This window comes from Chaetodon auriga, chromosome 4, assembly GCF_051107435.1.
Source record: "Chaetodon auriga isolate fChaAug3 chromosome 4, fChaAug3.hap1, whole genome shotgun sequence".
NCBI lineage: Eukaryota > Metazoa > Chordata > Actinopteri > Chaetodontiformes > Chaetodontidae > Chaetodon > Chaetodon auriga.
Window position 1 is genome coordinate 29,918,959 of NC_135077.1, and position 16,705 is coordinate 29,935,663.

The following is a 16,705-nucleotide window of genomic DNA, read 5'->3' on the forward strand; positions in this document are numbered from 1 at the left end:
CAAAAAACACTCTAACGAGGAAAGCGACTCAGACTATGGCAAAGGCAAAGTATCAAAATAAGCAAAGGTAAGACAAAGTATCAAAATAACTAATGGCAAGGCAATGACAAAGGCTAAACAAAGTATCAACGTAATACAAGACCTGGAATAACAAGAAGCTTGGCATGGGACTGGCGTGGTTCTCTGACATGACAGACAAGACGAACTGCACAGGACAAAGGGAGACAAAGACTATATATACACACTCGCACACACAAGGTATGGGAAACATGTGGAGATAATCAGGGCGCACAACGGCGTTTACTTTTTCAGGAGACAGAACCCCCGGAAAGCAGCTGGACCGGATTCTGTCTCCCCATCTGCCTTGAAGCACTGCGCTGATCAGCTGTCTCCAGTGTTCACAGACATTTTTAACACCTCATTGGAGACATGTCATGTGCCAGCCTGCTTCAAGTCTTCAACCATCATCCCTGTTCCCAAGAAGCCAAGGACCACAGGACTCAATGACTTCAGACCCGTCGCCCTGACCTCTGTGGTCATGAAGTCCTTTGAACGCCTTGTGCTCTCACACCTCAGAGACATCACTGACCCTCTCCTGGACCCCCTGCAGTTTGCCTACAGAGCCAACAGGTCTGTAGACGATGCAGTCAACTTGGCCCTCCACTTCATCCTCCAGCACCTGGACTCCGCAGGAACCTACGCTAGGATCCTGTTTGTGGATTTCAGCTCTGCCTTCAACACCATCATCCCAACCCTGCTTCAGGAGAAGCTCTCCCACCTGACCGTGCCTGACTCCACCTGCAGGTGGATTACAGACTTCCTGTCTGACAGGAAACAGTGCGTGAAGCTGGGGAAACACGTCTCCGACGCTAAGATCATCAGCACCGGATCTCCCCAGGGCTGTGTTCTTTCTCCTCTGCTCTTCTCCCTGTACACGAACAGCCGCACCTCCAGTCACCAGTCTGTCAAGCTCCTGAAGTTTGCGCACTGTTGACACAGTGGAGTCTTTCCGCTTCCTGGGAACTATCTTCTCCCAGGACCTCAAGTGGGAGCCGAACATCAGCTCCCTCATCAGGAAAGCACAGCAGAGGATGTACTTCCTACGGCAGCTGAAGAAATTCAGCCTGCCAAAGACAATGATGGTGCACTTCTACACAGCCATTATTGAGTCCATCCTCACCTCCTCCATCACTGTCTGGTACGCTGCTGCCACCGCCAAGGACAAGGGCAGACTGCAGCGTGTCATTCGGTCTGCAGAGAAGGTGATTGGCTGCAATCTCCCATCTCTTCAGGACCTGTACGCCTCCAGGACCCTGAGGCGTGCAGAAAAGATTGTGGCTGATCCCTCTCACCCCGGACACAAACCCTTTGAGTCACTCCCCTCTGGCAGGAGGCTGCGGTCCATCAGGACCAAAACCTCACGCCACAAGAACAGTTTTTTCCCGTCTGCTGTCAGCCTTACCAACAAGGCCCGGAACCCCCCCGACACTCTTCACATTCCACCTCGGACTCATTTTGTCACATTGATATAAATACAACTCTACGCGTTACATTAACGCTCAACTTGGACTTCTTTCTGAAAAACAGACTGTGTTTCCGGAAAATAGCAAACAACAAAAAACAGACTTGTGTATATATATTTAAACTGTTATATTTTATGCTCTTATTTTAGTAGATGTGTCATGCACCAATTTCACCAGAACAAATTCCTCGTATGTGTAAAAGCGTACTTGGCAATAAAGCTTTTTCTGATTTCTGATTTCTGATTTCTGAAACGAGAGGAGAGAGGGATGTCAAAATAAAAGCCACAAGACAACATAGACACAAAACAAAAACTAAACATAACATAATTTCCTGGACGTGACACTTTATTATGGCAGTAAGAATCTTTGGCATTTACTATTTTTTATAATCTCTACAAATGTACATAGTTTTTTTTTCTTTTCTGTATCTTGTATACTTCTATATTTTTATTTTGACCTCTTTACGCCACTGTACTTGCTTTTTGTAACTTCCTGGCTGTAACGACTAAATTGTATGGGATCAATAAAGTCCTAACTTATCTCTTATATAGAGGAGGTCGAGACCATAGTTTTGAATGTACAGCATCCAATAATTCTCACATGAGCAAGCACTTGGCGATGCTAGCAAGAATAAACTTCTCTTTAACTGGCAGAAACCCTGGGCAGAACCAGGCTGTAGGTGCGTCTGCATCAACTGTAACAGTCATAACAGAAATAATAAATCATTTGAAAGTATCAGTATATGGTATGTGTATCATAGTATATGTATTTATAATATTCCAACGGCCCACCCACGTGCCATGAGAACATTTCACGTGGTGTATTTGTCTTCCTGTGTATTGACACAAATGCTACAATTAATACAACAGAATCACAACAGGAGGCACAATAAACAGCAACAACAGATAAACAACCATGTTTAAGATTAATGCAGCATTGACCCAACTCATTCAGCGATCTACAGATCAATAATACTCTGACAAAAAAAAATGTCTGAAAACATCAACAGAGGTCCACAGGATCCACTGCAGTAAAGATGTTTAGTCCATAACAAGGTAGTAATGCGCAGAAAGCAGTTTTCTCCTTTCAAAAATGGCAGCGTATGTTTTGTCCTTTGTTTGTCTTCTGTGATTTCCCACTGAACTTAAACCCTAAACTTATGTAGAAAGGATTCTTGCCTCCAGTTACTCTTTGGAGTCTCAGGTTTCAAATTACACCGCAGTGGACCAATCATGATCTGGTACATGTAGCAAAAACAACCAGAGGGGTGAATAACAGTCAAGCCAATCACAGCTGATTTCAGCTGACTCTTCGAATAGCCAGTGAAATTCTGAATATGCTGATATGCCACTTCAATGGGTTAATTAAAGCTCCAGCACCTCATATCAAAGAATTCAGCAACAATAGGGGTATTATGTACAATAACGGCATATTTTGTAATAAATGACGTGATAAATATGGTAAATGGCCTTAACATAAATATATATAGCCAAAAATATAGGTATAAATATCTTAAATATGCGTATAGATAGCGAAACGTTAGATTGCAATCAATCCAAGATGTCGCCGCGGACGGCTGCCTCGGTGTGTTGGTGCGTGTTGTTTTGTTTTGTTATTGTGTTTTAAATCTCTTTTTTGCAACGGTAACCAGAGCTCTTTCACCAGAGAAGAGCTCATGAACATCAGGGTAGCAACACCAGAGGATTTATTTCCGAATTTTCTTCTCCCAGCATTGGAAATTTTGGACATCCTGGTCAAAGGTGCACTCACCTTTGCTCATGCAGCGAAACGCCAGAGGAGAGGAAAATGGCCACTCATGCATCTTTGCCAGTGCGGACTACACACAGTGTTACCGGGAATATTTCTCTCTAACGTGCGTTCACTGCCCAACAAACCGGTGGAATTGCAACTGCTGTTGGGTAAAAACAGGGACTTTTCTTCATCTGCGGTTTTGTGCTTTGTCGAGATGAAGTGTATGCCTCCTTAGTGTTGGTATAACACAAATCCAGTGTCTTATTGTCTCTATTGCAACATGTAACATACTGGGTGAAAGTGGGCAGGGTGGAGGAAGAAGAGGCATGATTAAAGTCCCCAGAGATAAGAAGGAGGGCCTGTGGGTGCTCTGTCTGCAGCCTGCTTGTGACAGAGTAGAGAACATCACAGGCTGCATCAGTGTTAGCAGAGGGGGGAATATACACAGCTATCGCGATAACGTGAGAATTTCCGCAGCAGGTAATATGGCCTCATGCTAATGGCTAACAGTTCAGTGTCCTTGCAGCAGAGTTGTTCTTTAATAGTGATATGCCCAGAGTTACACATTCTGTCATTCACAAACACTGCCAGTCCTTCTCCTTTCCTCTTACCACTTTCACTCGTCCTGTCTGCCCGCAGCAGCTTAAAGCCGTCCAGCGCCACGTCCATGTCTGGAGTCAGCACAGTCAGCCATGTTTCTGAAAACATCATGATGCTGCATGCCCAGTAGTCCCTCTGGTGCCAGGTCAGTGCCGCTAACTCGTCCATCTTATTGGGAATTGATCTCACATTCCCCATGATGATGGGTGGGAGGATGGGTCTGTATCTCCTCCTTCTGAAGACAGTTCTCCCACATTTCCACCAGCATGTGGATTGTGCAGCCAGGGGAGTGAACACACCAAATAAGGCCTACACAAACATCAAAGATGCATTCAGACCATTTGTTCCATTCGGGCTATGGAGGCACTACAGGACTGTTTTGAGTGCACTGACTGGGACATGTTTAAGGAAGCTGCCTCTTACAATGATCACACCAATATAGATGAGTATGCCATGTCTGTGTCAGCCTACATCAACAAATGCGTGGATGATGTCAGCACCATGAAGAACATCATCACCTGGGCCAACCAAAAACCCTGGATGACTGTAGATGTACGAAAAATGCTAAAGGCACGGAACTCAGCCTTCAAGTCTGGAGATGTGGAGGCACTGGAGAACAGTGAGAGCCAACTTGAACCATGTCATCAGACTAAGAAAAGCGTGCCCACAGCCAAAAAAAATCCAGGATTTCTTCCATGACACCACCAACACCAGGAATATGTGGCAAGGCATACGGGCTATCAGAAACTACAAGATAGCCCCTCCTACATGTGATGATGATCCAGACTTCCTCAACGATCTCAGTATCTTCTTTGGGAGGTTTGATGCACTAAACAACACTCCTGCAGAGAAAGCTGTTCCCCAGCAGGATGAAGAGGCATTCTGTCTTGACACAGCTGATGCGCGGAGGTCTGTGAGGAGAGCCAACTCACGGAAGGCCCCGGGCCCTGACAATATACCTGGACGGTTGCTCAGGGGATGTGCAGATCAGCTGGCTCACATTCTAACAGATATTTTTAATAACTTATTGCCAAAGTGTATCAAGCCAAAGTCCCATCATGCTTCAAGTCTACCACCATCACCACAGTGCCAAAAAAAACCTCAAATCACATCATTCAATGACTTCCGGGCCGTTACACTCACTCCCATGATGAAGAAGTGCTTTGAGAGGCTAAGAGGGTAAAGGAACACATCATCTCCAGTCTCTCTCCCACGTTCAACCCTTTCCAGTTTGCCTACCGGCCAAACCACTCTACTGAGGATGCCATCTCCTCCGCTCTCCACACTTGTCTTGTCTTGCACACCTAGAGCAAGAGAACACTCATGTGCGGATGCTGTTTCTGGACTTCAGTTCAGCGTTTTATCCTATCATTCCACAGCATTTGGTAGACAAATTGAGACCCCTGGACTTGAGCAAACCCCTGCGTATCTGGCTGCTTAACTTCCTCACTGAAAGACCAGTCAGTGCGGGTTGGTCAGAACACCTCCCGTGTTATCACCCTCAGCACAGGCTCCGCTCAGGGTTGTGTCCTGAGCCCTCTGCTGTTCACCCTGATGACACGACTGCGCCCCCAGGGCTGCCACCAACCACTTTTTGAAGTTTGCAGACGACACAACAGTGGTTGGCCTCATCAGGGACGACAACAACCTAGCCTACAGAGAGAAGGTGGAACAGTTGGTGGCCTTGTGCAAAGACAACAACCTGATCCTGAATGTGGACAAAACCAAAGAAATCATAGTCAACTTCAGAAAGAACCAGCTCAGCCACACTCCACTTCTCCTCAACAACACAGCAGCGGAGGTGGTCAGCAACACCAAGTTCCTGGGGGTGCACATCACAGGCGACCTCACCTGGTCTGTGAACACCGCATTACTGGTCAAGAGGGCACAGCAACACCTGCACTTCCTGCTCACGATGAGAAGAGCCCACTTGCCCCCGCCCATCCTCACTACATTCTACAGAAGCACTGCAGAGAGCATCTTGACCAGCTGCATCTCTATGGGGTGTGGAGGCTGCAGTGCCACTGACTGGAAGAATGTGAGGAGAGTGGTGATGACAGCGGAAAAAATCATTGGGACTTCTCTTCCCTCCATTCAGGACATCGGACCTAAACGCTGCATGTCCTGTGCAAGAAACATCATCAGTGACTCCTCACACCCCCACCTTGGTCTGTTCTCCCTGCTGGCCTCAGGAAAGAGGTTCTGCAACAGCATTTTCCCCCCAGGCCATCAGACTGCTGATCTCAAAATGAGCATTTTTATTGCACCACTGCTAACACCTCAGGTCATTCTTCACTCATGCACTTTAAAATCACCTCAGTGTATATTTCTGCTGTTTATTTTTAGTATACTGTATACTCCTGTTGTTTGTTTTACATACTGTATATATCACAATATTCTGCTCTTTATTTCTGCCCCAAGGTTCAGTTTTAGGACCCCTTTTATTTTCAGTCTACATAAATAATCTCTGTAACAACTTGTCAAACACAATGTATCATTTCTATGCAGATGACACAATTATTTATTGCTGTTCAACCTCACTCACTCAGGCTTTTGAGTTTTTACAAGCTGCTTTTAATGTAATCCAGTCTCGTTCATATGATCTTAAATTGGTTTTAAACACAGATAAAAACAAGCTCATGGTTTTCTCTCATACAAAGGTGCTACCACAGAGTATTACAAATAAAATAACATCCAAAGGAAAACCTACAGAGCAGGTTTTAAATTACAAGTACTTGGGTTTTATCCTAGATGAGGAGCTCTTGTTTAAAGCACATTTAAATAATCTTGTAAGTAAGCTTCGGGTGAAGCTTGGGTTCTTTTTTAGAAATAGAACCTGTTTCTCTCTCAAGGTCAGAAAGAAATTAGTGACAGCAGCCTTCTTACCTATCCTTGACTATGGGGATGTGCTTTATCTAAGTGCATCATCCAAATGTCTCCATTCATTGGACACTGTTTTTCATTCAGCACTCAGATTTGTCACTGGCTGCAGTCGTCTCACCCACCATTGTGAATTGTACTTGAAATCAAATTTGCCTTCTCTGAGTGCTCGCAGGTATGCACACTGGCTGACCCTTATCTATAAGACTCTTTTAGGTTTGATTCCCCCTTATTTGTGCACTTTACTGCAGAAAACAAGCAGTTGCTACGCCTTGCGCTCTTGTACTTCATTAGTTTTTTCTGTTCCTAGGGTACGGACAGAATTTGGAAAAAGAGCTTTTAGCTTTGCTGCCCCCTCTGCGTGGAATACTCTACAGGCCGAACTGAAGCTTTCTGAATTTATTCCACTTGCAGGCCTTCTGTTCTATCCTGAGAAATGAAATGTCGATCAACATTCCACAGACCACAATCAACAACCTGAAATATTATTTTTTTTATTTTTAAAATATTTTTAATCCTGTGTTGAGCCTGTTGCAACGAAATTTCATTCGGCGTACACTTGCTGTTTACTGAATGACTGTTTGTCTGAATAATGTTTGAATGAACTGAATAAAATTTGTGTAACCCAGGTAATCAAAAGTGGCATATGAAGGGCTAATACTGTTCCTATGAATGACACTAAAGTGAGCCAATTACGTGGCTTAATCCACTGCAGAGTCGCCAATCAGTGGAGACTCCCAGCAGCCCTCATTAGTCTGTCGAGAGCCTGATGCGCGGGAGACCGCCATAAGAATCGGGGGGAGACATTCCCCTTTATTGTCACATGACATGCACATGTGTTTCACGCGTTTCACCCATCCTGGTCGTCCTTCCTCTGCGGCAGACCAAGAGCAGTGGGCAGCCAGACCGGCACCCGGGGAACCAGCTTGTTGTCACCATTAGTCAGGTGGTGATCTTCTTGCATGTTTTTAGTGGGGGTATATTTTACGGAGGATAGCCCAGGTGAACACAGGGAGAACATGCAAACTCCACACAGAAAGGCCCTTTTTTCCTCGTGCAGCAGGCACTGAAGGCATGGTGGAGGACACACCCCCGGTGCCCACAGCGAGAATCGAACCCGGGACCTTCTTGCTGTGAGGTGACAGTGTTGCCACCGTGCCACACTGTCACTAATAATGGTAGCTCTGCTCCAAAGTTTTATTGCATCAAACAGACACTGAAATTAACTGTGCTGATCTGTTGGGAGGTACGGCGATTCAGACCACTCAGCGGTGAGTAAGAAAAATCGTTATCTGTTGAAAAATTAGGAGTGAAAAAATACGCTAGCCGCTAGGCTAATTTATACGGTGTAAAATACCATAGACTAACGCTAATAGCGTTAGCTGTGTATGTAGAAGAAAACGCAGTTAGCAAACCACAATTCTCTTGTCTGCGAGCCATGTTAGTTCAGTAAACTGTTTTTTTTTTTACTGCTGTTAAGTCATGATTTGTGTTGATTTTGCTGTAGTTTAAAGCACCTTATGCTGCACAATTTATTGTAATCTGTGTGGTCTGTGTTTTCCTTGATGTTTAAGTGACTCGTGTACAAAGCTAGCTGCCTTATGTGGTAAGGGTTGGATAGATGTAATTGTAAGATCTTAAATCAAGGTAATTTTTGTGGAGCATCTGAAGTAATTTTACACTGACTTAGATTTTCACAACATGTGCAACAATTTGAAATATGAATTGAATTATAGGTTTTATTAGAACTTGGTGATATTTCAAGCTAAAATAGAAGGAAAATATAACCTATATTGATGAGTGTGTAACTGTAACTGTGGGTGTGTGACCTGTCTATAGGTCAGGTTTTGGTGGCCAGAGAAATTTTCCACAACTCTGAAGCCAGAGCAGCACCCGTTGGGGAAACAAAACAAAAACAAAACAAAACAAAACAAAACAAAACAAAAAAAGATGTCAGGCCAATCTACAAGGAGTGAGAGGAGGTTTGGACAGACAGTTCTGAAAAAGGATCCCTTTCCTCATTTCCTGGTGTGGTAGGATAGACTACACAATCACAGTTTTGGGCCCCAACGATCAATTTAGTGACTGAAAGAGAAAACTGAACTCAGGGTTAAAAAGGGTTTTATTTTTTGTGTGCACACTTTATTATTTTAGTTTCTTATTTTGGGTTATTTGTGATCAACCTGTTATGCTGTTGTAATTAATACACATGTTAATGCAAACCCATTTTGATGTCTGATTCTCATTACAGCTATTCAAAATCTTGGGCTCCTGCCGTTCTAGTTTTTCTGACATTGGTCCATCTTTAGCTACCTTATTGATAGATATTATAGTGTAACAAGAGTTACATTTGTCTAAGCCTATTTTCTTTAAGAAAGACGTTCATTTGCACTTAATCATTTCCAGTATCTGATGAATGGAAGGTTGGATATCAGCCTATTGTTGGTGAGTGCATTACCATCTAACTTGGTAATGATTTTACAACAGCTGTTTTGAAGGCATCTGGGAAGATGCCTGTTTGCAGATATGAATTTATGACATTCTGGACATGACTTGTAACACTTTAAAAATGTTGCAGGCACAGGGTCAGCACCAGGTGTAGTAGTTACAGTCCTGCAGCGCATTCTGTGTTTACATCAGCAGCAGTGCTGGCTAAGATTTAGATTTTTTGTTTTTGAAAATGTTTTTCACAATTTGATGCAGAGAATTATGTTGAGTAGCTGGTCAATAGTGGAGAATTATGTTCTAGATATTAAAGCATTCTCTGTAATAATCTTGGGAAAAGTAATCATTTCTCGGCAGATTTACTGCTTTGTTATAAACAATAATGGCTTCTTTGTATATATTACAGTGACCTCTGAGTGCAATTTTCCTCGATTCTTTTCATTTTGCTGGACATATTCTCATTAACACTGCTATTATTGAACCATTGGGAGATTCTGTTGGTCAGCCTCTTTTTAACTCTTTGTGCAGCAATAGTATTTTAAAGTAGATGACAAGGTATTGTAGAAATTTTCAATTATGTGACTCAAATGCTCTCGTAATATTCCAGATCTTTGCTTCAGTCCATTTCAATTCAATTCAATTTTATTTATATTTCGCCAAACCACAACAGAAGTTGTGTCAGGATGCTTTCCATATAGAGCTGGTACAGACCATAATCTTTATCTACAGAGACCCAACAATTCCCTCATGACCAAGCACTTGGGGTTGTCCCCAAGCAAGAAAAAACTTCATTTTAAAAGGCAGAAACCTCAGGCAGAACCAGGTGAGCTGCCTCAACAGGTTGGGTGAGCGAGAGAAATAACTATATTCAGTATATATAGCATAGTATATGCATATATCATATATTTATGTATGTGATATATGTACATATTTGTAACATACTAACATACTGTTTATGTAGCTAGTACAGCACTATGGATCTAATAATAATGGGAGTATGACTAATAGTAATGTTGAGTGATGTAAAGCAGAGGGTTGGGTGAGGATTTAGAGTTACCAGTTGTCTGTGCATGCTGGCCTTTCTTATCTGTGCATTCGTATTTTTGAATGGCATACCGACAGCTTGATGCAGATTGGCACCAAGCAGCCTGCAACCAGTGATGTTGGATGTATCCCATGAGATTTAAAGTGGTCAGTAAGGGCTGGAGACAGGGACTGGAGCTGAAGAGACAGAACTGAAGAGACAGGAGAAACAAGATTAGGGAAATGGGCAAAGGTTTAGCTCACAGCCACGAGTGGCCTTGCATTCCCCCACCCCTCACACCTCACCATTGTCCACAACGGCCTCCATAACCCCTTTCTGCCCAAGCTTTCTCTGTCCAACCCTCAACCTCCCCTGGTGATCAATGTTCTGTCTGAGACTGTGGAAAGTAGTACAGGGGCACCACAGGGGACACTTTTTGGTCTCCTTCCAGTACAACTCCTTATTGTGCCACCTACAGAAGTTTTTGGACGACTCAGCGGTGGTGGGGTGTATAAAGGATGGACAAGAGGACAAATGCAGAGCAGTGGTGTGTTAGAAATCACCTGCTGCTTAACGTGGCCCAGACCAAGGAGATGGTGATTGATTTTGGAAGGAACAGGACAACCACACAACCACTTTGTATTCTGGGGGAGGATGTCACGGTGGTTCCAGTGACACCAACAGACTGAACAAACTGATCAGGAAGGCCGGCCCCATTATTGGCCATTAGACACCTTTGAGGAGGTGGTGGAGAGGAGGACACTGGACAGATTGTTATGCATCATGGATAACCCTGAACATTCTCTTCACCACTTTGTGGACAGACAGCGGACCTTGTTCTCCAATAGACTGTTTTAGCTCCACTGTCACAAGGACCGCTTCAGGAAATCATTCCTGCCACAAGCCATCACACTATACAACAGTAATTTAAACAGTTTATCTCTACCAACCTCACAAACCCCAGTGTTTCAATATTTACATATTATTTGCACTACTGCAGTATTGCACAATACTGTTTATTGTTTACATTTATTTATCACTTGCAACTTGCACATATTTTTTCTGTGACATAGTTTGTCACATGTTAGCCAAGCTGACATCGATCATGGACAACCCATCCCACCCCCTGCATGAGACCATAGGTGGCTTCAGCAGCTCCTTCAGTAACAGACTGCTGCATCCAGTCTGTAACGCCGTGTTCCCACCGAACGCGATGAAAGCGATTTAATCGTGCGTCAAATGAAATCGCATCGCGCTACACGCTCCAGTTTTGATGCTGGTCCAATATGCAAAAAAACGCCTTGTCGCGGCATCGCGTCGCGCGACGAGCCCGCCCAAACAAAAACATTTCTTCCGCCATTCATTCTCTCGTCGACCATGGCTGAGATAACCACCATCGCTAACCACCATAGTCCATACACCTCGCTCACGCTCACCCAGGCCTGGTCTTTCTTGTTCCTGACCCTGTAGAGGGGACAGGAACTGTCACACAGCTCTGGGTGAGCGGTGACGGCAACAATTAGCTGCTCCTCCATTGTTTCTGGCGGTTTGGTTTGCGCGGCGAGGGAACACCAGGACGTCCGTATGTCAGCACGTCGATGACGATCTCAATGCTGATAGGCTGTCGCGGCGCGTCTTCACGCGAATTCGCCGCAAAAGTTCAATTATTTCAACTCGAGCGATGAAGCGATGGCACGATGGGGCGACGCGATGGGAGCGATTTTCGCGGCCAACGCGTCCATCGCACCGCGCGATCGCGTCCAGCGCATCGCCCAGCGCGATGACGCCTCAAATCGCGTCTTTGCATTGACTTTGTATGTAATCTTGTCGCACGATCTTGCGACATCGCGTTTGGTGGGAACACGGGGTAAGAAAGAACGCAACCGCTAGTCCTTCATCCCAACAACTGTCAGACTGTTTGTTGTATATTTCTCTCAACTGTGCAATAACACTATTTATCACCCATATTGGCAACTGTATTTTTATAAACAGTATATAATGTGCATATACATAGACCTATTATTTAGATAGATAGATAGATACTTTATTCATCCCCAAGGGAAATTCACAAGTTCCAGCATATTCCACAAATTTTAAGTAAAAGGCATGCAATAAGGCAAGCAAGGAGTTACTAGTTAAAGGTAAAAAATGTAAAAATGTCCACATGTCCAGTGCAATAGGAATAAAAGTATAGATGTCCAGTGCAAACAGAATTAAAGGTAAAGACGTCCAGTGCAAACAGAATTTAAGGCAAAAATGTCCAGTGCAAACAGAATTAAAGGTAAAAATGTCCAAACAGAAGTAAAAGTAAAAATATCCAATGCAACAGAAAGCAAATTCAAATGTCAAGTGTTTAAATGAGTTTAAATGAGATGTCCAGAGTTTAAATGTCCAGTGCAAACACAATGCAAATTAAGGTGCATGTTGAACATAGTGTTGTACAGATTCCATTGAAAGCATTTGGGGAATGTTGACAGTAATGTTTAACATTTCCCCCCTGAGTGTAGTTAACAACCCGCATTACGTGGGGGACGAACGACTTCCTCAGTCTGTCAGTGGAGCAGGACGTTGACGGCCCAACAGTCCACATCTTGTCCCTGTGTGTGAGTGTTGTTTAGGCATGTATCTAATGCATAACAGACCTCACTGACAGAAAAAAGAGGTGTCATCTGCCTCCTGTTATCAAAACTGGTTTTCACCAGTCATGTTATCCTACAACTCTGAACGGTACAAGGACATTCATTAGGTTACACAAGTGCAGTAAGAAAGTACAGAATAAGAACACATACAATCACTAGACAGAGCCAAACTGATACAGTCCTATCTTATCTATCTTATCATTTAACAAAAAAAAAAAAGAAGAAGAAGAAAAAAAACATAGATATTTCTATGTATTTTGGCCTTTTTTCCACACACAAAAGCAGTTCAGTCAGGACCACTTTAGTCAAAGTATATTTATTAATACAGCATACATTACATTTAGCGGTGTGGCTCTGTTCTGGGACCTCCCTACCATTTCACGCACTTGTGTGAAAAGCCTGAAGCAAACAGGGCACCTCACTCTTTCATAGAACAGCTATAAGCAGGGAGAGTAGAAGCAAGGACCTCCAAGGGAACAGAACAGAGCGGGCATCGGTGACAACAGAAATGCATTGATAAACTCAGACATTGCATTACGGTTGAGCTGGGGTGGAGGTGGGTTTTAAACAGCTTGCAAAGAAAGAAGCAAAAGGTGAGCAGGCTATGACAGCTTAAATAGCACAGTTTGTGATGTGCCAATAAGGAGCGAGGCAGAGGATCATTTTAGCTGTCAGCAGATGTGGGCTGGTCTGAGATCAGCTGAGCCATCAGCCAATGAGCTTGACCTCTGGAAATTTTTGGTTTTCAACACACCTGTGTACATGTGGACTAGGCAAGAGCCTACATACTAGGCAGAGATGGAGGGCATGACTGTTTTTTTTGTTGTTGTTATTTTAACATTCATCTTGACGACCCCCAGGAGAGTAGCATTGAAGAACCGTGTTTTATTCTGGATAATTATGGACTGAGGTAGCATGTGATGAAGCCACAAACAAAGTGCCGCAGTCTCGACTTTCCATTCCATTTCTGAGGGTCTTAACATTTCTAAAGTTGTTGAATGATAATGGATAATGAAAGTTACAAATGCAATTGCCCCATTATAATAATGGCACTCTCTGGGAACAAAAAGCACAATGGAGAAATGCCACACAAATTGAGTGTTGAAAAGCTGCACAGCCTGAGTTCTTGGAGGGTGGAGAGGAGGATCTTGTGGTTCACTGTGTAGAAGGTTGCTGTAAGGTCCAGCAAGATGACGACAATAGTGTGAGCAGTGGGAGAGGAAATCAGGAGTGTACGTCATCTGTCTTTTTTACAAAAAATTGATAGGTCGAATGGAGGAGGGGGGTGGGTGAGGGGGGATCAAGCATGATACAGAAGATAGAAAACAGTTTTTTGGCTTTTAATTTCTGTATTTGAAGAAAGGGTTTTTTGTTGCTGATATGAAGAGGAGAGGAGTAATTGGTGGGCAAGTAGGTCCTCTTGGTGCTTGTGTTTGCACCACTTCCTTTCAACTGCCTGAAGGGTGATTTTGTTAGCAGGCACTGGGTCAGACAACCACGGAGCTGGAGGAATCGGACAAACTTACTGGTTAGAGGACAAAGTCCAGAGAAGAGATCAAAGAAGGGAGAGTGTTTATGGCAGAGTCGTGATGCAAGTGATGAGTAACAAGGAAGAGAAAGGAAATAGGGAGTGAAGGTTGTGTTGAAGAGACTAACCCCTGACCTTCTACCTTCTAAGTCATGTAATGAATTTTCTTCCTTTCTTCAGTGACAAAATTCAGAAAATAAGACAAGCTGTCAGTACCTTTATACATATATATAAATATATCAGTTCCTTAATATTGCCAATGGAATATTGCCAGTTTCGTTGGCAGTATTATTTTTATACTCCTTTTGTATATAATGTACATATATAGTTGATTTTTATTTTGTTTCCCCTTTTATAGTGTATTAATTTTTTTCTACATATCTGTAACACCCTATTTTCCCCAGCGTGGGATAAATAAAGTTATGTCTTATCTTACCTCATTATAAGGTGTAGGGGTCTATGTTGTCCTTGTATCCACTTAAACCAATTTGACTAGCATGACACAATTCAATCATGTCATCAGCATCCTATCACATACAACTCTATATAGTAGTATGTTTCATTCAGTCATTCAGTCATTTGCGTAGCATTGTAGATGGGCTGTTTAGCTGCAACATTGGAGTGATCAGTTGATGTGCCACCTGCTAAATATCTTTGAGGTTGGAGACCTGCAGGTCTGATCGTAGACCTCAACCTGGTATCACGCCAAAACGTGTAATATACATGCTGATCCACCAACAAACATGCAACGTCCTTTTACACTTTCAAAATTAAACTTGCTAAGAAAAATTTCATGTGACAGTCACAGTTTTGTTAGGTTTAGGCACCGAAAGTACTTTGTAAGTTAAGGAAATGCCTAAAATGTTATTTCAGACAACTAGTCTGTCCCTCTTAAATGTTTTATTAAAATGTTTCTCTCTCTCTCTCTCTCTCTCTCTCTCTCTTTCTCTTAGTTTGTTCCCAGTTCTCTCGAGGTGTCTACGCCATTTTTGGCTTCTATGACAAGAAGTCGGTAAACACCATCACTTCCTTCTGTGAGACACTTCATGTCTCCTTCATCACACCTTCTTTCCCAGCAGAGGGAATGAATCAGTTTGTTCTCCAGATGAGGCCGGACATCAAGGGGCCGCTAGTGTCATTAGTGGAGTACTACAAATGGGAAAAGTTTGCCTACCTATACGACAGTGACAGAGGTAATGAGAGTATCACTATTTATCACATATAGCATGTAAATTTAGTGTTGCTGCTGCTTGACTTCTAGCACAACTCCTATCAAAAAGTCCCTTAATTTTCTTATATATACCAATACCAATATATCTGTGGCATATTATCACATTAGCTTTATGATATAAACTGTTGTATCGGTCTGGGTGATTGGCCATGTTTTTGTACCCATCAATTATACTGTGTCTCTGTCAATTTCTGTCAGTATCTCTGGATATTAGGTTATTATGGTTATTATACAGTTATACGGTTATTATACTCTGACGCTCGGAAAAGAGACACACTAGCCTGTCCTAGCTAAATTATCTAAATAAGTACACTTCATCAAGCTCCAAAGGATATCTTGGTTTGGATAATGTTGCACGACCAAAAGGAATCATCCGAGAGGCCTGTTGTTTTTGTTATCTCAACATTCATTCATTCATTCATCTTCTATACCCGCGCCTCCCATTTCGGGGTTGCGGGGGGCTGGAGCCTATCCCAGCTAGCAATGGGCAAGAGGCGGGGTACACCCTGAACCGGTTGCCAGCCAATCGCAGGGCTACATACACAGACACACAGACATACAACTCACACACTCACACTCACACCTACGGACAATTTAGAGTCACCAATTAACCTAATGAGCATGTTTTTGGTCTGTGGGAAGAAGCCGGAGTGCCCGGAGAGAACCCACGCATGCATGGGAAGAACATGCAAACTGCCCGACCCGGGGTTCCAAACAGCGACCTTCTTGCTGTTAGGCACGCGCACTACCTGCTGTGCCACCGTGCCGCCCGTTATCTCAACATTTCAGAGAAAATCCATTGTTTTGCTGCTAGCATTAGCATAGCCAGTGAGCCACCATGCCCACACTGGACGCTGCCGATTCACCTGGACAGGTGGAACAATTGCTAAACAAGGCATACAAAAAGATTGCTGACCTTCTCTAGGACATTGAATGGATGTTGGACGAGCTGCAGAGGAAGGATTCCCTGCTGACCACCATCAGGTCTTGTATGCCGACATTGACCAACTGGAGACATCATGGACCAGTGAACCAGCACCACAGAACACCAGCTCTGCACTCTGGCACACAGTTCTCTGGGAA

General features: G+C 43.5%; 1 protein-coding gene across 3 annotated transcripts in view; it reads left to right on the top strand.

Moving 5' to 3' along the window:
• LOC143319929 (glutamate receptor 2-like) overlaps nt 1-16,705 on the top strand; it is a 180,364-nt gene that overhangs the window by 34,915 nt on the left and 128,744 nt on the right. For all 3 annotated transcript variants that reach the window (XM_076729206.1, XM_076729208.1, XM_076729209.1), the window contains exon 3: nt 15,345-15,584. In XM_076729206.1, the coding sequence (XP_076585321.1) occupies nt 15,345-15,584 (240 nt within the window). The remainder of the gene's footprint in view (nt 1-15,344; nt 15,585-16,705) is intronic.